Below are 23,958 nucleotides of genomic sequence, written 5' to 3' on the forward strand. Positions count from 1 at the left end.
GGAGGGGATGTGTCTGCTGTGGACTTTACCTCTAGTGTTTACAAACATCCTTTAAAGACTTTTCCCAGCAAAGAACAGCAGCACACACAAACTGAAATTTTACAGACAATTGTATTTTGTATTTTGATGTTCTCTTTCCCTCAAAGTGGGTTATGTAACCTAAATACACCTCCGAGGAAAGCACTAGCTCAAACCTGACTCAGAAACAGGAGTCCAAGCCACTCTCCAAGAGGACTCACCCCTGCCTCCTGGACCACTGCTCCAGGAATGATGCTCCCATATTTAATGCAGGCCTGTGGCTCTGGGAACTGAGAGAACACAGCGGGGATGGCACCATGCCTGTGTAGGATGTTTCAGGGGGAAGCCACCTGGGGAGAAAGAGCCCTTCAGATATCTGGCACCCTGGCCAAGTCCAGTCTTCCACCAGACCCTGCAGGGCACCAGGTTGGGCAGCCTCGAGCAGTACCAGGTCGGGGCAGAAGGCCTGCAGAGCCCAAGCCAGCCAAGAGACAGGTTTGGGATGGTTTGTTCTGCAAGGAAACTGAGAGAACAGCCAAGACCTCAAGCAGCAGGACCCCTGCCTCACCTTCACTCCAAGGCCTGCTGCCAGGTCTCCCCAGGCCCTAGGAGGCTCAAATACATGGGAACCGTCAGAAACCATCCTGCTCCTCCAAGAACACCCCACACCCAGACTGACCCTTCTCGTCAGTCCTCTGCGGCTGGCTGTTGCTCTCCTCCCCATGAGGCCCCATTCTGCTACTATGTAGGATGCACCATGGGCTTCCCCGGTGGCTCAGTGGGTAAAGAATCAGCATGCAATGCAGGAGCCACAGGAGACGTGGCTTCAATCCCTGGGTCAGGAAGATCCCCTGGAGGAGGGCATGGCAACCCACTCCAGTATTCTTGCCTGGAGAATCCCCAAGGACAGAGGAGCCTGGTGGGCTACAGTCCCTGGGGTTGCAAAGAGTCGGACACGACTGAGCGACTAAGCACACAGGCAGGATGCACCGCAGTTTCCAGCTTCCTGCAGAAAAGAGCCAAGACCCTTCCACTGTGTGGTCTGTGTTCAAAGTTTCACCGCCTGCTCCCTGATCTTCTTTCCTTCATCCCTCTTAAAGTAAGTGCTTCTCACTGTTTGTCTTCCTATTGATTAAAAAAATAAATAAGTTGGTGTTGCTTCTTGTAAAGTTTAAGGTCTTCACATTGTCTAGGATCTATATTCCATTACCAGATGGGCACTCAGCGAATGTGCTTGGTATTGATGGTGGTCATGGTGATCAAGATGGTGATGGTGACAATGAAAAGTTAAATCCCACCCCCATTCTAGCTGTGTCTCCTACTACAGACACCAAACCAGTGTTCCTGCTAAAATGGTTCTGCTTCTCCCTCTTTTATTAAGCATTCAAAGTACAGCTGTTATAGGCTATATGGCAGGATGTAAGGATGACGCGTGTACATCCTCCAAAGAGCACAGCATCCTTCTGCTCAGTCAGCCAATAGAGTGAGCCTGTCCCAGGTACCATGCTGGATTTTAGGTATTCAGGTGAGACCCTCTCTCTCTGTGAGGACTGCTCAGGCTTATAGACAGATCTCCATAATATGTAAGTGGAGCCTTGAAAGGAGAGAGGAGGAAGCCTGTGAGGAAGTGGGTGGAGACCCACCTGATGTTTGGAGCAGGGCAGGGCAGGGAAGCAACAGGGATCAGCTGGCCCCGATAGTCTCCAGGGACAGGGGGTAACATGACAACACCCGTGTCATTAGAAGGTAACTGACTGCCACAGTATGGAAGGTGGGGACGGTGACAGTTCAAGGCCAGCTCAGAGGGGATGGGGAGCCTAGATCTGAGAAAAGGAGAACCTGAACCAAAGTTATAGGGGAGAGAGGCAGGGGGGACAGGAGGGCTCAGGCGTGGAGAGGGACCGGTAAGGAGGAAGGAGACACATGGGGAGGGAGAGATAGGTAGGGAGATAAAGAGACATTTCTGCAGCAGGAAGGGCAGGGCCAACTCTAAGGGCACTGCTGGCAGCTGATGACCATAGAGGGAGGGAGCAGGGTCTAGCCACAGCCTAGGCCCATCTGCCAGGCTGTCATGGGGGCTCAGTGGTGCCACAGCCCCCTTGTCCTGGAATGGACTGCCGGAACCAGTGGATGGCTTCTTGTCCTAGAGCACAATTAGGATTGGTGTGGGACAGGGACAGTAGCGTGGGCAGAGGAGTCTCTGATGACCAAGGCTGCGTGGCCCTGCTTGCATTTCCCTCTGGCTTCCCCAGCTGCACCCAGCTGGGCAGTAGTTTCTCCTCCGTGTCTTCTGTGTTGTGGGAGAGGCTGGGGCATGGTCCTTGGAGGCTACGTGGAGGGAGAGATGCTGGTAGCTCTGGCCCTGACCACATAGGACTGGGAACGTGGGCTCTGAGGCTGCCCCCAGGGGACCCCACACCCTCGGCCAGCCAAGCTGAGTATCTGAGCCAACCACCCCATCCTTGGGCTTTATCTCATCCTTGTTTTGGCCCCACAGAACCAGAACTTGAGCGGTTTGCAGAAATCCAAGGACAGAAAATGAATGCACAATAGTTGTCAATGGGTGTCCCGACAGTTGTGCCTAACCCACCATCAGCACCCTCCTTCCTGGAATCTCAAAATCGAATTATTTCCATTTGGAGAGTTCCAGAAATCACTTTGCTGCTATGAATCACTTTAGGGAGCTCTGATCTTGCTAAGAAAGAGGGTGCTTTCTCGTCTCTTTTCTTCCCATTTTGCTTTTTATTGTTGTATTGGTATTGTCACTTACAATTCTATTTGCCTGTATTTTACCATAATAAAAATCTGACAAACTTGAAATCATCCTCTAGAATTATTCCCACACAGAGAAGTGATGTAAGTGAATATCTAGGTCATCATCACAAAGGTGGGAGATAACTACAGAGAGCAGGAAAAGACCTGAATCACTTTAGCCACCAAGCTGCATAATCAAAGAGCTTGCAAACTTCAACCCAGAGCAAACCCTGAACACTGAAATTTAAAAAAAAAAAGTGAATCATGAAAACCGGCAATGAATTCTACCTTCCCTTGAGGCGATAAAGTAAAACCACATCAATTGATTAGTATGAGATACTGCTATGGTCAGGGGTTATAGGATCAGAGGTCACTTTGCGGGGAAAGAAAGCTTCTACGTCTTTCTAACAATGTTCCCATAATTGACTGTGCTGTCTCCACCAAGGTTTTCAGACCACAAGAAACATGCTTTCCTGTATTTCATTGATCTATGGTCCCCACATCTAGAAGCTAGAGGGAGACAAAGGTATCTATTCTGGGTTAACAGGAAGCCACAGCAACAAAAAGAGAGAACTTGGGCTTGAGCAATATATTACATTACCAGACAATTAGGCCAGGTTCCAAACGTCATGGATGGGTAGACCCCACGTTCCGATCACATTATTCCGCTATACCCTTCCCTCTGGAGAAGCCTAGTCTCTGTGGCTAACTGCCTGCATTCCATACATTGACTGGCCCTCAGATGCCCCAGCGGCCCTGGAAGCAGCCCCAAGGAACCAGGCAGTCCTTGGCCAGCCTTGAAAACAGGTCCCAATGAGTGTGGGACACAGCTGGAGGCCTCCTTTTCCCAACCAAAACACCCACCTGCAGCAAGCCACTCCGGCCAGCAAGAGCCTGCCAGGAGTCCACACCTAGAACTGCCCCAGAGAATAAATGCTAGCTGAATGAATGAAGAAAGCAGTGAATGAATGAATAAATGAGGGAATGAATGCATGAACAGCCCAAACCCATCTCTCAGCCTGGCAGCCAAGGACAGTGCCCACCTCCTCACCATGAGGCAGGGAAGCAGCAGCCCCTTTCCAGTCCCAGCTCACAGAGGCTCTAAAGGTCTTTGCCCCCTGCTGAGCTGGAATCACGCAGCCCTGAGGGTTGTTTCCAGCAGCTTCCAGCAGCCACTTCCTAGAATCCAGACTCTGGCCAGCAGCCCTGGCCCCTCACAGAGGACTGCTGCCCACACCTCCTCCTCGCTGCCTGGAAGAGAACATCAGGAGTTCCTCACATGCACACCTTATTTGACAAGAAAAGAGAAATCTCTTCTGGAAGATACAGTTTGAGCTAAACTTAAAAAACAAGTCTGTTTCCAAAGAAACACATGTAACTTTGCCCACAGACAGAAATCAAAGCCTCCACATGGTTCCAGACGTCCTGCAATCTACAAAGAATCACACCTCCCCACTCTACTAAGGCAGCAAAGCCTCTTCTCAGTGGCTGGGGAAGAACAGCACCATTTTGATTTCTGGGGGACTCACACGTCCTGAGGAGTGCAGGGTCTGATAGCTTGAAAACCCATGGGAAATCTCAAGAACTCTGAAAAAAAAGGGAAAATGAATATCTGCCCACTGACCTTACCTCCCAGTCTCACTTTGTTTGCCAACATCCTTGCTTCGCTTTTGTAAAACTCTATCGCTGTTTCTCAAGTGGCTCTTTGTGAACCTGGAGAGCAATGCTCATTGTGCCACAGGTGCTAATGTTTCCATAAAATGTGTAACACATAGAATTACAGCCTTTAAAAAATAAAACAAATCTCAAGTGATCATTTTGTCCTCTTGTCCTACCAAAGGGAAAACTGGAGGCCCCAGCTCCTTGTGTGGACAAGGGCTGCCTGATCCCCAGCGTTGCTCCTTCTTTAATTTCTGTTTTCCTTTCGTCTTCACAACTACTGCTTTGCCAGTGCAATGTTTTCTGTGTGTGTGTGTGTGTTAGTCACTCGGTTATGTCCGACTCTTTGTGACCCCACAAGCTATAGCCTGCCAGGCTTCTCTGTCCATGGAATTCTCCAGGCAAGAATACTGGAGTGGATTGCCATTCCCTTCTCCAGAGAATCTTCCCAACCAAGGGACTGAACCCTGGTCTCCTGCATCGCAGGCAGATTCCTTATCATTTGAGCTACAGGGAAGCAATGTTTTCTAGCCATGATCATATGCAAACAGTTTTATTTGAACTGAAAGATGAACGTGATTGATGCTCATTGCCCCGGGGCGGGCACAGCCTTGCTTGGTGCCTGCATATAACTGACATCTGTCTTGCTTGGTGAGGACTGTTTGTTTAAAAGGACTCCCCCCCACCACCTGCTTACCAGATTATATGCCTCAGTGTGCTCTGTCACTTCTATGCTGGATCCCCCTGCAGCACTGAAGACCCCAGCCTCCAAGTTCGCCAAATGACATGGGGGCATGCAACACAATGTCAAGGAGAAGAAACGGGAGACAATCAAATGCAGATGAAGATGAGCTGCTTTTTCTTTACTATCTATTTATTTATTAGGCTTCTCCAGGTCTTAGTTGCTGCACAGGATGATCGATCTTCATCGAGATATTGAGGGATCTTTAGCTGCTGCACGCAAACTCTTAGTTGCAGCAGGTGGGCTCTAGCTCCCCAACCAGGGATCGAACCTGGGCCCCCTGCACCAAGAGCCCAGAGTCTTAGCTGCTGGACCACCAGAGAAGTCCCAAGATGAGTTTCTTAAAAACTGTTGCACGTGGTTCTGTATACTGCACGGTATGTACCCCTCAGAAGTGTAGAAAAAGCAACGAGGAAACACACCAAAATTTGGAGACGGCCCATTACAGCGCTTCTACTTTTTTCCTGCCTTGTGTGTGTGTGTGTGTTTTCCGATTTTTCTACAATGAATATGTAAACTTTTACGAATGTATAAAATTAAGAAAGTAGTCCTCCTTCCCAGATGTGCCGCACAGGAGGTAAAGTGTTAGGCCTTGGAACCAGACAGCCAGGTCCAAATCCACCAGCCCATTTGACTTTTAAGATCTTTAGCAAACACCTTGATCCTAAGTATTACTGTCATCAACATTCATTCAGCTCTTTCTAGATGCAGGACATTGTGATAATCAGTCTGCATGGATCACCTCATTGTGCATGTGATAATTAGTTTATCTATGCATTACCACTTAGAATTGTTGGAAGTATGGATACAATAATGTGTTTATAAGCACGCTGCATTTTATTACATATCCTCTGGAGTGTTTCATTTTAATAGCATTAAATGCTTGTTCACACCACTCCAAAAAATTTAAGCACAAGCTTTGGGGCTGGCACGATGTCCAAGCATGCATTTTTTTCCCTCCCTATAAATTTTTTTAGCCCCTAGGGCTCCAACAGGTGCCCTTGCTGTAAATTCTAATCCACAAAAGCCAAGTTTCTTACAGAGCTGCCAACTGAATGTTCTACAAGGGTCAGTGGGCCGGTGGGAGGATCTGCTGCCTGTCCTATGCAATATGCTGCTGGATTTACTCATTGAAGGGTACATTTTAAACGAATCGTGCTCCGTTTGTGTTTACTGTAGCATGCTGTGGCAAATGGTTGTGAGCCCAGAAAGGCAGACTGCTGTAGACACCCACCCTGCGGGGCTCCACATCATCTAGGGAAACTCAAGGCTTTGAGCAGCAGTGGGTGAAGCAGTAATGAAACTTTGGCACAAACACAGCTGAATTATTTCACTGAGCTTCTGTCTAGTCAAGGGAGAAATATTTTTAAGAGCTAATAAATGTGAAACAAAGATGCTTTTCTTGTAGTAGAAATCATTAGGCTTGTACAGCTCTTTTAATTCTTTCAGGATATGGAGTGAACTTAAAAAGTGGCACACGACAAGGCGAATCAGCTGCCTGGGACTGCTGAGAAACCCGAATTGTCGTCTTAGAAAAACAGCACACTAACCCTCCTTTGCCTAGAAGGCGCGGTGGACCACTGGGCAGCTTGCTAACGCAATGTAGTCCCATGTATATTCCCCCACCAAAAGCTGTACAATCAGGCAGCAGCATGAAAGCAAGATATCAGTTTAATAATATAAAAAGTTTGATTCACTCAGTACATTTCCTCCTACATCCTTCTTAGGACAAGACTTTGCCAGAAAGATTTGAATTATTTTTCTTCTGTAAGTCGTTCAATGCTGCTGTGAATAGTAGCAGTCCTCATAACTCTGATGTGGGCAGATAACACTCAAAATAGTAGATAGCAGATGCTGGCCCCACTCAGAATTGCTTACGCCTATTTGTGTAGATACTCCCTTGCCATTTTTGCTCAGATCTTTTAAGATCTATCACAGTCATGACAAAATGATGACTCACACTTAAATGCAGTCATGTCATATGCGATATTAATACCCTGGTGACATTGCCGTAAGTGCCATTCCTTTAAGGGGAAAAGGTTCCTGACAGCAGTCTGCCACCATCCTCAGGGACCACAAAGTGCCTGCAGAAGGCAACGCTCATTGTGCAGGAAGGAGCTGCCTGCATCCTGCAAGCTGTTCCCATAAGCAGCTGTTGGAAGGGAGGGGGTGGAGAGGAAAGAAGGGGGAGGGGAGGGAAAGGTCTCTGCTATCAGGTTGGATGGCCAGCTGCTGCACTGATGTCTTACCCCAAGTATGCTCCTGTCTTGCAAGTTTAAAAATCTTCCTGAAGGGAGAGAAATAGGAGCAGGGCTCAAGTTCTGCCCTTATACCCAGCCAGCGTCCCTTCCCCCACTTCTAGCACCCAGGAGCCTGCCATTCAGCGCCAACAGGAAGATGGAACAGGTGAAATGGAGTTCCATAAATTTCAGAAATCAGCAGCAGTCCCGCTGACCACCTCCCCCACAGACAAAGATCCCCTGCCCTCAAAAAAGAGAGTAAGTTTGTTTCAGTTAAGTTTATTGTAAAACTCAAAGCTGCAGCAGCATAGTCCTTTAGAAAATGAAGCAGTGCCCGTATCCGTTTTGAAACAGCAGTGCATACTGCTCAAGTCCGTCAAAGCTCCTGTAACCGTCCAAGTCCAAGCCGCCTGGTCTTGCCTTTCCCCTCCTTTCTGCCGGGAGTACAGGCTGCTGAGTCACGCCTGCCCGGCCAGTCTGTCCTTCCCGGCCGCGCGGCCAAGGTCCCGCCTCCGGCCTTCCTGGGCGAGCAGCCGCTCCCCACACTTGTAGAGTCCTGGGCTGGGGCCAGCCTTCCCTTGTCGCCGCCGGGCCCCTCCTCGGGAGGGAACCGCACCTCCTCGCCGCTCTCCACGCGCCCCCGCCTGCCAGTCTCCACGCCGCACTCCGGCGCCCTCCGAGGGCGCATCCACAGAGCCAGCCCCGCGCTAGGCGCCCCGGGGCGTCACCACGTCGATCAAACCAAGGATCCCCACCGGGCTGTCACTCGGGAAGGGTGATATTAGGCACCCAGTCGTTGACGCTGCGGCTCTCCTCGCAGAACAGGCTAAGCTTCTCCAAGGCGGGGTCCTTCCATGCGTCCTCATTGGGGTTCTGCGGAGAGAACGCAGAGGTCAGCCTGGCTAGGCACTGGCTGCTAACAGAGGGGAGCAGGGATCACATCGGCCCGAAGGCGACACTCACCGAAATGAGGATACAGTGCAGGTCTACAGGTGCCCCCGACTCGTCGCCGGTACCCACGATCGCCGCCAGCCGCTGCACGTCGCCCACGCGCACGATGTCTATGTCGTTCTCACAGCAGAACGCTTGGATCAAAGTGAAGTGGATCTGCAGCGCGATATCGCCCTCGTCCTCCTCGTCAGCGGCTAGCACGCAGAAGGTCACATTGTCGGGGTCCCTACGCGGGCGAGCAAGAGGTAGTGAGATCAGGTCGGGGAGCCAGGGCTGCCCCCAGCCACCGTCTCCCCGGTCTCCCTGCCGCTCCTCCCACGGGCCGCGTGTGATACTCACACGTTCAGGACTTTGGCTGACTCGTAGACGCCGGCCGTGAGGCAGCCTTGGCGCTGCGCCGACAACAGCAGCTCGTGCAACGCTTTCCCGGCGCCCTGCATCCTGCGGACAAGCCAGCACGGTGAGCCGGACGGGCCGGAGGGTGCGCTGAGATCCCTGGACCCTGAGACTCACCCCCAGCGCCCCAGCCCTGCGCGCCAGCCCAGGGCCGGACCTTCGGCCCAGCCGGCACACTCGCGCCCGTCTTCCACCCAGCCGGTTTCCACCCAGGCGGGCCCCAAAGACTATCGCCCAACCAACGCGGCCAGGGCAGGACAAGGATCCCCGCGCGCCCCGAGACGTCCGGCGTTCGGCGCCGACCTACCTGGCTGTGCTTTCTGGAACCGTGTCCTGGCCACGAAGTTCTTCCAGAGTCATGTTGCGATCTGCGAGCAGCAAGTTATCCACAAGAACAGAGGGCGGAGCAGACGCGAGCGAAGAAGGAAAGTCTACGACCCAGCCCGGTGAGCCCACTGCTTGCGAGTGAGCCCCAGCGCCTCGGTGCGCCCTTATATAGGCTGAGCCGGGTGGTGCCGCCAGCTGGCGCGAGCCTGCGAGCCCATTGGCCCGCGCCGGCTTTCTGATGCAAATAAGGCGGCTGCCCGCGGCTCGTGCCAGAAGGCCACGTGGGGAGGGGTGCGGGGGATGACAATGCCTCAAATCTGCCGCTTTTGTCGGGGTGTTACCAGGCAGACTGGAGCCTGCAGATTTCATCTCGCCTTTTTGTTTTTTTTTTAAGTCCTTAAAAGGAAAAAGTTACGGGGGGAAAAAACTCTCACTTGTTAATAGTACGCTGCAATTTGTGAAATGCACCTTTGAGGAAATCTAAAGAATTTTTTTTTTTTTTGCATTTATTTTTGTTGCTACCTTTCTATTTTTTCCTTCACTTTTAATTTGGAGTTTTTGAAACCATTGCTTCTAAACCGGAACTTAAAAAACAGGCTGCGCTGGCTAAGCTAGCTAAAGGCCTGAAAGCAGCCCTCTCCAGCTGACACTAGAGCCCCGAGCGCGAGGTTCTTCTAGCACAATCAAGACCCGGACCGGGTCGCGCTGGAAAGTCTAGCCCATCTCCCGGCCCGCTACTAAGCGCTGCGGGGCGCCAGGGCGCGCGAGCAGATTGCGGCCGGAGCACGCGGCTCGTTTGCATTTCTATGCTGGGCGCACAATAGCGGAGGTCTGGCGTGTGGCGGTTTGTAGGAGGGACAATAGAAGCTTTCTCTTCATAGCGACACTGTCCACCTGCCGCTGGGTGGGGTGGGAGAGCCCCGCCGCGCGTGGGGGTCGCCGGGCTGCTCGGCGCGTGGTGGGTCGCGGCCGCGTGGGGCTCCTGCGCTCCTCAATGCGCGCCCCCTGCACGGGCCCCGCTGCACCCACCACACGTTTGCATGTAATTCCGCCCCAAAAGGTTCTAGCACAAGTGCGGAGCAGCCGTGGAAGTTGGAAGGAACACCTGGCTGCTGCACCTTCTTCGCAGCTGGATGCACTCTACCCGGACCACTAGGCTCAGGGGGCCCCAAGAGCTTTCGGAACGACGCTTGGAACCCCTTTCCCGGGGCGCCATCTACAGGCCGACGGGAAAGTTCCTGAGCACCTCTCTTCACCCGCACTTCCATTGACATACTGTGGGGACTTGGCCTCTGGCCCTCTGATCAAGGAGGGGCCCTGGTAGAGTCAGCTGAGCCCCATCTAAGCTACGTATTAATGGAAGTCAAAAACTGCAAAACCCAGATGAAGACGAAAGGAGACTTCAACCCAGTACTGACGGAAGAAAAGGCTATATTTCTCAAGCTATTTTGAAAAATTTTGACCTAAGTATGCATGTATTAAAAGCTTGTTTTCCAGTAATAGATAAATAATACTATATGAGAGCTTGGGAGCGTTTAATAGACATTGCTTGGCCGGGGCCATTTTGGACCTGTGTGTAATGAATATTAGTCACTCAGTGGTGTCCGACTCTTTGCAACCCCATGGACTCTACAGCCAGACTCCTCTCTCCATGGGATTCTCCAGGCAAGGATACCGGAGTGGGTTGTCATGCCCTCCTCCAGGGGATCTTCCCGACTCAGGGATGGAACCTGGGTCTCCCGCATTGCGGGCAGATTCTTTACTATCTGAGCCACCTGGGAAGTTGACACTTCCAGAAAGTTTGCTTACTGAGCTTATAATTTTTGGTGCCTGCATCTCTCTGTGTGCACTTTGGTGCATTCCCTCTCTCCCACCCCGCCTTAACCGTTACTAGGTGAGGTTTTTTAGACTGGGCAGGACAGCTAGCGGGTGCAGGAGCTGTTGGATGTGCTGGGAGTCCCGACTCTGCAGCAAGACAGGAAATAAGGAAAACAACGGAGTGCACCGGCTTCTTGCGCCCCCCGGTGGCCAGCTGGCAGAGGACAACTGAGAAAACGGAACACTTCCCAGATGCCAACTGAGTGTTTGTTCACCTAACATACCTGAAATCCGAGGTCTTTTTTTATTTTTTATTTTTACTGGAGTGCAGTTGATTTTCAGCGTTACAGGTGTACACAACAGTGAATCAGTTATACATATACACCACACATCCACTCTTTTTTAGACTCTTTTCCCATATAGGTCATAGGAGAGTATTAAGTAGAGTTCCCTGTGCTACGAAAGAAGTTCTTATTAGTTATCTATTTTATGTAGTTGCATGTATACGTCAATACTATCCTCCCAACCTATCCCTCCCCTTCACAACCCCCACCCCCCGGTACCCATAAAATTGTTTTCTAATTGCTGGAACCAGGTGGCATCCTGTGGCTTTAATTTGCTGCCATTTCCTTTCTTTCTTTACTGCCCACTGCATGCTCAGTTGCTCAGATGTGTCCAACTCTTTGTGACCCTATGAACTAACTGTAGCCCACCAGGCTCCTCTGTCCATGGAATTTTCTCAGGCAAGAATACTGGAGTGGGTTGCCATTTCCTCCTCCAGGATATCTGCCCAACTCAGGGATCGAACCCACATCTTCTGCATCTCCTGCATTGTCAGGTGGATTGTTTTATCACTGAGCCACCTGGGAAGCCCCTTCTTCCTTTGTTCAGTTCAGTTCAGTTCAGTTGCTCAGTTGAATCTGACTCTTTGCGACCCCACGAATCGCAGCATGCCAGGCCTCCCTGTCCATCACCAACTCCCGGAGTTCACTCAGACTCACGTCCATTGAATCAGTGATGCCATCCAGCCATCTCATCCTCTGTTGTCCCCTTCTCCTCCTGCCCCCAATCCCTCCCAGCATCAGAGTCTTTTCCAATGAGTCAACTCTTCGCATGAGGTGGCCAAAGTACTGCAGTTTCAGCCTTAGCATCATTCCTTCCAAAGAAATCCCAGGGCTGATCTCTTTCAGAATGGACTGGTTGGATCTCCTTGCAGTCCAAGGGACTCTCAAGAGTCTTCTCCAACACCACAGTTCAAAAGCATCAATGCTTCAGCACTCAGCTTTATTCACAGTCCAACTCTCACATCCATACATGACCACTGGAAAAACCATAGCCTTGACTAGACGGACCTTTGTTGGCAAAGTAATGTCTCTGCTTTTCAATATGCTATCTAGGTTGGTCATAACTTTCCTTCCAAGGAGTAAATGTCTTTTAATTTCATGGCTGCAGTCACCATCTGCAGTGATTTTGGAGCCCAGAAAAATAAAGTCTGACACTGTTTCCACTGTTTCCCCATCTATTTCCCATGAAGTGATGCGACCAAATGCCATGATCTTCGTTTTCTGAATGTTGAACTTTAAGTCAACTTTTTCACTCTCCACTTTCACTTTCATCAAGAGGCTTTTGAGTTCCTCTTCACTTTCTGCCATAAGGGTGGTGTCATCTGCATATCTGAGGTGATTGATATTTCTCCTGGCAATCTTGATTCCAGCTTGTGCTTCCTCCAGCCCAGCGTTTCTCATGATGTACTCTGCATATAAGTTAAATAAGCAGGGTGACAATATACAGCCTTGATGAACTCCTTTTCCTATTTGGAACCAGTCTGTTGTTCCATGTCCAGTTCTAACTGTTGCTTCCTGACCTGCATACAGATTTCTCAACAGGCAGGTCAAGTGGTCTGGTATTCCCATCTCTTTCAGAATTTTCCACAGTTTATTGTGATCCACACAGTCAAAGGCTTTGGCATAGTCAATAAAGCAGAAATAGATGTTTTTCTGGAACTCTCTTGCTTTTTCCATGATCCAGCAGATGTTGGCAATTTGATCTCTGGTTCCTCTGCCTTTTCTAAAACCAGCTTGAACATCAGGAAGTTCACGGTTCATGTATTGCTGAAGCCTGGCTTGGAGAATTTTGAGCATTACTTTACTAGCATGTGAGATGAGTACAATTGTGCGGTAGTTTGAGCATTCTTTGGCATTGCCTTTCTTTGGGATTGGAATGAAAACTGACCTTTTCCAGTCCTGTGGCCACTGCTGAGTTTTCCAAATTTGCTGGCATATTGAGTGCAGCACTTTCACAGCATCATCTTTTAGGATTTGAAATAGCTCAACTGGAATTCCAACACCTCCACTAGCTTTTTTCATAGTGATGCTTCCTAAGTAAGGCCCACTTGAATTCACATTCCAGGATGTCTGGCTCTAGGTCAGTGATCACACCATCATGATTATCTGAGTCATGAACATCTTTTTTGTACAGTTCTTCTGTGTATTCTTGCCACCTCTTCTTAATATCTTCTGCTTCTGTTAGGTCCATACCATTTCTGTCCTTTATCAAGCCCATCTTTGCATGAAATGTTCCCTTGGTATCTCTAATTTTCTTGAAGAGATCTCTAGTCTTTCCCATTCTGTTGTTTTCCTCTACTTCTTTGCATTGATTGCTGAGGAAGGCTTTCTTATCTCTTCTTGCTTTTCTTTGGAACTCTGCATTCAGATGCTTATATCTTTCCTTTTCTCCTTTGCTTTTCGCTTCTCTTCTTTTCATAGCTATTTGTAAGGCCTCCCCAGACAGCCATTGTGCTTTTTTGCATTTCTTTTCCATGGGGATGGTCTTGATCCCTGTCTCCTGTACAATGTCATGAACCTCATTCCATAGTTCATCAGGCACTCTATCTATCAGATCTAGTCCCTTAAATCTATTTCTCACTTCCACTGCATAATCATAAGGGATTTGATTGAGGTCATACCTGAATGGTCTAGTGGTTTTCCCTACTTTCTTCAATTTAAGTCTGAATTTGGCAATAAGGAGTTCATGATCTGAGCCACAGTCAGCTCCTGGTCTTGTTTTTGCTGACTGTATAGAGCTTCTCCATCTTTGGCTGCAAAGAATATAATCAATCTGATTTCGGTGTTGACCATCTGGTGATGTCCATGTGTAGAGTCTTCTCTTGTGTTGTTGGAAGAGGGTGTTTGCTATGACCAGTGCATTTTCTTGGCAAAACTCTATTAGTCTTTGCCCTGCTTCATTCCGTATTCCAAGGCCAAATTTGCCTGTTACTCCAGGTGTTTCTTAACTTCCTACTTTTGCATTCCAGTCCCCTATTATGAAAAGGACATCTTTTTTGGGTGTTAGTTCTAAAAGGTCTTGTAGGTCTTCATAGAACCAATGATGGTGTGCCTTGATTGGATAAAATATATTTATTTTTAAGTGGTTGAAACTTAGATATTGCTCTTTTTAAAGTGTTAAATATGTTTTCAATGTATTAGTTCCAGGTCCCCAGAAAATGTCTCATTGCAAAAATGAGACTTATTTGACATCTTAGAGTTTACTTTCCCCTCCCCATTTTAAACACTGGAAATCTCCCTACACACCAGGCCTCACACCCGGACCCCAGAGGAGGGGAGTGGGGATGGGAGACAGCATTTCCAGTTGGCACTGAGCCAGCCCTAAGAAGAGGACTGATTGACAACCCCCTGGGGCTATTCTACTTCACTCACATTTTTAAGGTATTGAATTTCAGGAAAATCGCCTTTCTGACATTGGATATGGCTTCACATGGGTTTATTATGTCAGTCCAAATGGCTTCATCTCAATTAGTAAAGAAACGTTTTGTCTGGAGACTACGTTGGCCCTTCACCAGACACCCCCTCCCCATTCTTACAAGTTGGACGAATGCAGAAGCTGCTGGCTCTGGGACAGCCCATATCCAGCTTGCCTGTCATACCACAGGAGAGGGATGGGCAAAGCCAACACCCCAGTACAGGAACCTTCAGATGCTCCTCTGGCCCACCCCGAGATAGCAGATGGTTGACTAAAGCCCGCCTGTCCCATTCTGTTGCCACTGCGCCCCCAAACTGATTCAACCCACGTGTCAGCCTGCTGCATCCCCCAGTCCCAGGCGACTGTGACGTCCACCAAGCGCCCTGTGATTATACCCCTTAATGTGCCTCTGAGCCTTAACCGTGAAGGTGATGGTGACATTACTAAAGGGACATCCCCAGAGATGTTCTGCTTTACAAACCTTTTGGAAGTGCTTCCATGTTTTTATTAACACTTCATGAACTCCTTATTGCCAAATTCAGACTTAAACTGAAGAAAGTAGGGAAAACCACTAGACCATTCAGGTATGACCTAAATCAAATCCCTTATGATTATACAGTGGAAGTGACAAATAGATTCAAGGGATTAGATCTGATAGACAGAGTGCCTGAAGAACTATGGATGGAGGTTCGTAACATTGTACAGGAGGCAGGTATCAAGACCATCCCCAAGAAAATGAAATGCAAAAAGGCAAACTGGAGGAGGCCTTACAAATAGCTGAGAAAAGAAGAGAAACTAAGGGCAAAGGACAAAAGGAAAGATATACCCATTTGAATGCAGAGTTCCAAACAATAGCAAGGAGAGATAAGAAAGCCTTCCTCAGCGATCAGTGCAAAGAAATAGAGGAAAACAATAGGATGGGAAAGACTAAAGATCTCTTCAAGAAAACTAGAGATACCAAGGGAACATTTCATGCAAAGATGGGGACAATAAAGGACAGAAATGGTATGGATCTAACAGAAGCAAAATATATTAAGAAGAGGTGGCAAGAATACACAGAAGAACTATACAAAAAAGATCTTCACCACCCAAATAATCACAGTGGTGTGATCACTGACCTAGAGCCAGACATCCTGGAATGTGAAGTCAAGTGGGCCTTACTTAGGAAGCATCACTATGAAAAAAGCTAGTGGAAGTGATGGAATTCCAGTTGAGCTATTTCAAATCCTGAAAGATGATGCTGTGAAAGTGCTGCACTCAATATGCCAGCAAATTTGGAAAACTCGGCAGTGGCCACAGGACTGGAAAAAGTCAGTTTTTATTCCAATCCCAAAGAAAGGCAATGCCAAAGAATGCTCAAACTACCGCACAGTGCACTCATCACACTCATAGGAAGGTAATGCTCAAAATTCTCCAAGCCAGGCTTCAACAGTGAACCATGAACTTCCAGACGTCCAAGCTATATTTAGAAAAGGTAAAAGAACCAGAGATCAAGTTACCAACTTCCTTTGGATCATCAAAAAAGCAAGAGAGTTCCAGACAAACATCTACTTCTGCTTTATTGACTATGCCAAAGACTTTGTGCAGATCACAACAAACTGTGGAAAACTCTTAAAGAGATGGGAATACCAGACCACCTGACCTGCCTCTTGAGAAACCTGTATGCAGATCAGAAAGCAACAGTTAGAACTGGGCATGGAACAACAGACTGGTTCCAAATGGGGAAAGGAGTACATCAAGGCTGTATATTGTCACCCTGCTTATTTCACTTCTATGCAGAGTACATCATGAGAAACGCTGGGCTGGAGGAAGCACAAGCTGGAATCAAGATTGCCAGGAGAAATATCAATCACCTCGGATATGCAGATGACACCACCCTAATGGCAGAAAGCAAAGACGAACTAAAGAGCCTCTTGATGAAAGTGAAAGAGGAGAATGAAAAAGTTGGCTTAAAACTCAACATACAGAAAACTAAGATCATGGCATCCGGTCTCATCACTTCATGGCAAATAGATGGGGAAACAATGGAAACAGTGACAGATTTTATTTTGGAGGGGCTCCAAAATCACTGCAGATGGTGACTATAGCCATGAAATTAAAAGACGCTTACTCCTTGGAGGAAAAGTTATGACCAACCTAGACAGCATATTAAAAAGCAGAGACATTACTTTGCCAACAAAGGTCTGTCTAGTCAAAGCTATGGTTTTTCCAGTAGTCATGTATGGAGTGAGAGTTGGACTGTAAAGAAAGCTGAGAGCCGAAGAATGGATGTTTTTGGACTGTGGTGTTGGGGAAGACTCTTCAGAGTCCCTTGGGCTGCTGCTAGGAGATCCAACCAGTTCATCCTATAGAAAATCAGTCCTGAATATTCATTGGAAGGACTGATGCTGAAGCTGAAACTCCAGTACTTTGGCACCTGATGTGAAGAACTGACTCCTTGGAAAAGACCCTGATGCTGGGAAAGACTGAAGGCAGAAGAAGAAGGGGTCGACAGAAGATGAGATGGTCTCATCCTCATCCAGTGACTGGATGGACATGAGTTTGAGTAAACTCCAAGAGTTGGTGATAGACAGGGAGGCCTGGTGTGCTGTAGTCCATGGTGTCACAAAGAGTTGGACAAGACTGAGTCACTGAACTGAACTGATTGATTAACACTTCTCATTCGCTCCTGAGAAATGTTGGTGGAGATCACCATCCATTTGGATATGGAAAGTAGTGGGTTTTAAGTAAGCAATAAACTTTATGAGTCAGTCCCTTTTGCAGTTTCTGAAATTATTTACTTTCGAAGCATGTACAAGCTCTGTTACGTAGTGAGTTCATTCCCCTCACAAAGAAAAGCTCACACAAGTCGCAAGGCACAGAAAGGTTTCTCAGAGCTTCATGCTGCCTTTGGCCTATAGGATGTCTCAGGAAAAGTCAAAGTCATGGCCACCTCTCAACAACCAGCAGCTCTCACGTAAAATCTGGATGCCCAGCTTCTCTTGGAAAAGAGGAAAATTTGGCTACCATGTGCCTGCAGCATCTTCCTACCACCACCATCACCATGGTAACTGTCAGCTGGAGGAGGGCACTAGAACTCCTGAACTGAGCACTGCTGTTCAGTTTACCATAGGCTGGTGGCTCAGATGGTAAAAAAATCTGCCTGCAATTCAGAAGACCTGGGTTCGATCCCTGGGTCAGCAGGATCTGCTGGAGAAGGGAATGGCAACCCACTCCAGTATTCTTGCCTGGAGAATCCCATGGACAGAGGAGCCTGGGGGTGGGGGGGCTATGGGGTCGCAAAGAGTCAGATAGGTCTGAACAACTAACACTGTCACTGTTCACGACCACGGCCCTTTGAGGATACCTGAATACTTTATTCATGTATGTTACCTGTCTGTCCCCTTTGCATTTGCAAGCTTAGGGAAGAAACTGAAGTTTGAAAAGCAAAATAAAGGTGCCATCTTCTTATAGGATGGGTGAGCAAATCAAGTGATGGATGCGTGAGCAAATCAAGTGATGGATGCGTGAGCGAATCAAGTGGTGGATGCGTGAGCGAATCAAGTGATGGATGCATGAGCAAGTCAAGTGATGGATGCATGAGCGAATCAAGTGATGGATGCGTGAGCAAATCAAGTGGTGGATGCGTGAGCAAATCAAGTGGTGGATGCGTGAGCAAATCAAGTGGTGGATGCGTGAGCGAATCAAGTGATGGATGCGTGAGCAAGTCAAGTGAGCGTCATTTGCATCCCAGGTTCTGATGGATGTGTCTCCTGTGTCGGTGTAGGGGATTTTTGGAGCAGTCTGCATTGGCCCCTTTCCAAATGGTTCAGGTTTTCCTCTCACTCCCCTGACCCCCACCCCGTCTGTCCAACCTCTTCTCTGGGCTTCTTGAGTTTTAAGAAGGATGTTGGGGATTTTTCCCCAAAAACTCAAGAATCAGTTCAGTTCAGTTCAGTCACTCAGTTGAGTCCAACTCTTTGCGACCCCATGAATTGCAGCACGCCAGGCTCCCTGTCCATCACCAACTCCTCACTCAGACTCACGTCCATCGAGTCAGTGATGCCATCCAGCCATCTGATCCTCTGTTGTCCCCTTCTCCTCCTGCCCCCAATCCCTCCCAGCATCAGAGTCTTTTCCAATGAGTCAACTCTTCGCATGAGGTGGCCAAAGTACTGGAGTTTCAGCTTTAGCATCATTCCTTCCAAAGAAATCCCAGGGCTGATCTCCTTCAGAATGGACTGGTTGGGTCTCCTTGCAGTCCAAGGGACTCTCAAGAGTCTTCTCCAACACCACAGTTCAAAAGCATCAATTCTTCGGCGCTCAGCCTTCTTCACAGTCCAACTCTCACATCCATACATGACCACTGGAAAAACCATAGCCTTGACTAGACAGACCTTTGTTGGCAAAGTAATGTCTCTGCTTTTGAATATGCTGTCTAGGTTAGTCATAACTTTCCTTCTAAGGAGTAAGCGTCTTTTAATTTCATGGCTGCAATCACCATCTGCAGTGATTTTGGAGCCCAAAAAAATAAAGTCTGACACGGTTTCCACTGTTTCTCCATCTATTTCCCATGAAGTCATGGGACCAGATGCCATGATCTTCGTTTTCTGAATGTTGAGCTTTAAGCCAACTTTTTCACTCTCCACTTTCACTTTTATCAAGAGGCTTTTTAGTTCCTCTTCACTTTCTGCCATAAGGGTGGTGTCATCTGCATATCTGAGGTGATTGATATTTCTCCTGGCAATCTTGATTCCAGCTTGTGCTTCTTCCAGAAACATCCCAGCGTTTCTCATGATGTACTCTGCATATAAGTTAAATAAGCAGGGTGACAATATATAGCCTTGACGAACTCCTTTTCCTATTTGGAACCAGTCTGTTGTTCCATGTCCAGTTCTAACTGTTGCTTCCTGACCTGCATACAGATTTCTCAACAGGCAGGTCAGGTGGTCTGGTATTCCCATCTCTTTCAGAATTTTCCACAGTTTATTGTGATCCACACAGTCAAAGGCTTTGGCATAGTCAATAAAGCAGAAATAGATGTTTTTCTGGAACTCTCTTGCTTTTCCCATGATCCAGCAGATATTGGCAATTTGATCTCTGGTTCCTCTGCCTTTTCTAAAACCAGCTTGAACATCAGGAAGTTCACGGTTTGTGTATTGCTGAAGCCTGGCTTGGAGAATTTTGAGCATTACTTTACTAGCATGTGAGATGAGTGCAATTGTGCGGTAGTTTGAGCATTCTTTGGCATTGCCTTTCTTTGAGATTGGAATGAAAACTGACCTTTTCCAGTCCTGTGGCCACTGCTGAGTTTTCCAAATTTGCTGGCATATTGAGTGCAGCACTTTCACAGCATCATCTTTCAGGATTTGAAATAGCTCAACTGGAATTCCATCACCTCCACTAGCTTTGTTCGTAGTGATGCTTCCTAAGGCCCACTTGACTTCACATTCCAGGATGTCTGGCTCTAGGTCAGTGATCACACCATCGTGATTTCCTGGGTTGTGAAGATCTTTTTGTACAGTTCTTCTGTGTATTCTTGCCACCTCTTCTTAATATCTTCTGCTTCTGTTAGGTCCATACCATTTCTGTCCTTTATCGAGCCCATCTTTGCATGAAATGTTCCTTTGGTATCTCTAATTTTCTTGAAGAGATCTCTAGTCTTTCCCATTCTGTTGTTTTCCTCTACTTCTTTGCATCGATTGCTGAGGAAGGCTTTCTTATCTCTTCTTGCTATTCTTTGGAACTCTGCATTCAGATGCTTATATCTTTCCTTTTCTCCTTTGCTTTTCACTTCTCTTCACAGCTATTTGTAAGGCCTCCCCAGACAGCCATTGTGCTTTTTTGCATTTCTTTTCCATGGGGATGGTCTTGATCCCTGTCTCCTGTACAATATCACAAACCTCATTCCATAATTCATCAGGCACTCTATCTATCAGATCTAGTCCCTTAAATCTATTTCTCACTTCCACTGTATAATCATAAGGGATTTGATTTAGGTCATACCTGAATGGTCTAGTGGTTTTCCCTACTTTCTTCAATTTAAGTCTGAATTTGGTAATAAGGAGTTCATGATCTGAGCCACAGTCAGCTCCCGGTCTTGTTTTTGTTGACTGTATGGAGTTGCTCCATCTTTGGCTGCCAAGAATATAATCAATCTGATTTCGGTGTTGACCATCTGGTGATGTCTGTGTGCAGAGTCTTCTCTTGTGTTGTTGGAAGAGGGCGTTTGCTATGACCAGTGCATTTTCTTGGCAAAACTCTATTAGTCTTTGCCCTGCTTCATTCAACTCAAGAATAGTAGGGTGAAAAGCAATGAATCAGTGGCAATACTAACACATTAACTCAAAGAAGAAACCAAATCTTGGTGCAAGACACAAACCTATTACTTAAAACCCAGCAGCATCATCTCAAACGCACCTCAGCATATAACGGGAACAGTATAGTGCTGCCGCCCCCTTGGACCCACCCACTGCCCCAGTAGTGGCACAGGCCCCCCCTACCCCGGATGAAATGTGAGGTCTGTGGATGCGGAGGCTTCTGAAAACAGCTGGGACAGGAAACAGGAAACAGAGAAAGGGAAAACCCCATATAGTACAAGCGGACATCTGTGGTCAGTCCCTGTGTGGAGAGGGCTTTCTGGAAGGAGCAATTATTTCTTGAGAGAGCAATTGCTTAGTGTGTGAGAAAGTCACATTAGCTTAGTGGAATCCCTGAAATGATGAGGGAGGGATCATTCAGGCACTTGATACTTTGTCTATCATGAGTAAGCAATGATCTGAAGTACATACCACAGCAAGGTCAGCCACACTAGCTGAGAACCTGACAAAGTGCTTATGTGAGGTCCTTCCAGGCTCGGCCATATGCCCAAATCCTCTGAACTCCAGTTTCCTCCTCTATGAAAGGAAGATCTGCCCTTTGTCAAACTTCATGAACCTCAAATGGAGTTTCTACACATCACGCCTGGTCACTGTTTGGCTCACATTTGGGTTTTGTTTGGGGGGCAGTGTTCTAGAACAACTCACAAATTCAGGTTTGACTTGTCTATCTGTTTCTGCAGGTAAGAGTGGGTGGCATGCACTTTCCACGTCACTCTAGACGTTGTCCAGATACCACAGCAGACCTGCCGGTACTTTTAGCCCCTGCCTGAACCCTGTAGGCATTTGAGTTTGGGGTAAAATTTCACCAGTACACAGTTAGTTGGAATGCTATGGTCGCCTTTCTGAAAACATTAACATATGGGCTTCCCTGGTGGCTCAGATGGTAAAGAATCTGCCTGCAATGCAGGAGACCCAAGTGCAAACCCTGGGTCAGGAAGATCCCCTGGAGAAGGGCATGGCAACCCACTCCAGTATTCTTGTCTGGAGAATCCCATGGACAGAGAAGCCTGGCAGACTACAGTCGATGGGGTTTCAGAGGGTCAGACATGACTGAGGATAACATGTAGCATGTTATAGATTACTAGAGCCACAGAACTTCCTATGTGAAAGCCTTCCCTTATGTTCTGAAAGACAATTTTTTAAAAATTGGGGTATAGTTGCTTTACAATGTTGTGTTCGTTTCTGCTGTACAAGGAAGTGAATCAGCTGTACATATGTCCCCTCCTCCTTGGACCTCCCTCCCACTGCCCTGTTACCCATCTAGGTTACCACAGAGCACCAAGCAGAGAGACAGTTTAAAGTAAATTCCCAGAAACGGCAGTAAGATGTTGGAGGCTGCAGTTAGCAGAACAGAGCTCAAAGCATTTTTGCTGCTTACTTTACTTTGATCTTAAGCAAGAAGTTGGTGCATGGTTTAAAGAGCTCATGCTTGTTAACCCATTACATCTGCTTTTCTTAAGTTCTCCTAAAGAACTGCATTCAGAAGTGTATGAAAGTCAAATCTAGCATTAAGCGCTCAGTCATGTCTGATTCTTTGCAATCTCATGGGCTGTATCCCGCCAGACTCCTATGTCCATGGGATTCTTCAGCAAGAATACTAAAATGGGTAGCCAGTCCCTTCTCCAGGGGATCTTCCAGACCCAGAAATCAAAGCTGGGTCTCCCGCATTGCAGGCAGATTCTTTACTAAGTCAGCAGGAAAGCCCTCAGAAGTGTATATTACAAGGAAATGTTTGTTGCAGTATTTCTTCAAATAGTGCACATCAGAAGCCAAATAGGGGGTAAGTGCTAAATCATGGTGTTTAACTCAGTCACTCAATTGTGTGTGACTCTTTGTTACCCCATGGACTGCAGCACGCCAGGCTTCCCTGTCCATCACCAACTCCTGGAGCTTACTCAAACTCATGTCCATCGAGTCAGTGATGCCATCCAGCCATCTCATCCTCTGTCATCCCCTTCTCCTGCTGCCCTCAATCTTTCCCAGCATCAGGGTCTTTTCCAGTGAGTCAGTTCTTTTCATCTGTTGGCCAAAGTACTGGAGTTTCAGCTTCAATATCAGTCCTTCCAATGAACACCCAGGACTGATTTCCTTTAGGATGGACTGGTTGGATCTCCTTGCAGTCCAAGGGACTCTCAAGAGTCTTCTCCAACACCACAGCTCAAAAGCATCAATTCTTGGGCACTCAGCTTTCTTTATGGTCCAACTCTCACATGATGTAGCCATAGAGTAGACAATACAAGACCATAAATAAGTGCTTTGAAGAGTATTTCACTGCATGATAAATGTAATGCAGAATAGCAAGATAGACTCATGTGCTTCTTATTGTGCAGAAACATTTAGTACACATGACCGTAATTGTACAAAAAGTCAAAATAGAAACAGTGGTTATATCTCAAAGTAATGAGATTATAGATGATTTTTATTTTCTTCATTATGCTTTTCTGCAATTTGATTTTATGTAATACAGATTCAAACTTCTCATGGATAATTATCTCAGTGCCAGACATCATCAACCTGACTCCTGCTTCAGGCATTATTCTGAGCAATTTCTGACCATATGGTAACAGATCAAGAAGTTAGCTGTCTGCAGGGTCATGCTTATAGGAAGAGATGGGCAAGAGCGAGACCTTTGACTCCCAGGCTGCTCCTCTTGGCAGTTGACCCAGGTCTGTTCCCAGCTGAGTGAAAATGGTGATTTTGCACTTGGAGATTAACTCTGGAATGACTGGGACGAAATCAGGCCACACACTGGAGGCACGCAGGAGGGGCCAGCAGCCAAACACCTAGGCACGTAGGTCTCCACAGATAGGCAACTCGCCAAGATGTGCATTTTAGCAACTAGCAATGGATAAAATTCTTTCACTTCTTTTCTGGCAAAAATGTCTCCTTTCCAGAATGGAATGACGACAGTAAATTATAAAAATTGTTTCCATTG

At 47.5% G+C, this 23,958-nt stretch overlaps 1 protein-coding gene across 1 annotated transcript; it reads right to left on the bottom strand.

The window, feature by feature from the left end:
- Window positions 1-7,676: 7,676 nt before the first annotated feature.
- Window positions 7,677-9,242, bottom strand: GADD45G (growth arrest and DNA damage inducible gamma). The gene is made up of 4 exons (XM_061426296.1): window positions 9,068-9,242; window positions 8,704-8,805; window positions 8,377-8,590; window positions 7,677-8,286 (listed from the first exon to the last, which is right to left on the bottom strand). The coding sequence occupies exons 1-4, from the start codon at window positions 9,118-9,120 to the stop codon at window positions 8,176-8,178; spliced, it is 480 nt and encodes a 159-aa protein (XP_061282280.1). The 5' UTR covers window positions 9,121-9,242; the 3' UTR covers window positions 7,677-8,175.
- Window positions 9,243-23,958: the final 14,716 nt, after the last annotated feature.

Source organism: Bos javanicus, chromosome 8 (assembly GCF_032452875.1).
Source record: "Bos javanicus breed banteng chromosome 8, ARS-OSU_banteng_1.0, whole genome shotgun sequence".
NCBI lineage: Eukaryota > Metazoa > Chordata > Mammalia > Artiodactyla > Bovidae > Bos > Bos javanicus.

What these genes read in the sequence shown, in the direction of transcription:
- GADD45G (XM_061426296.1), bottom strand. Translation starts at nt 9,120, where the DNA reads ATGACTCTGGAAGAACTTCGTGGCCAGGACACGGTTCCAGAAAGCACA. An exon ending in GTTCCAGAAAGCACAGCCAG is followed by an intron (nt 8,806 to 9,067) that starts GTAGGTCGGCGC and finishes GCTTGTCCGCAG; the next exon opens with GATGCAGGGCGCCGGGAAAG. An exon ending in TCAGCCAAAGTCCTGAACGT is followed by an intron (nt 8,591 to 8,703) that starts GTGAGTATCACA and finishes TCGCCCGCGTAG; the next exon opens with GGACCCCGACAATGTGACCT.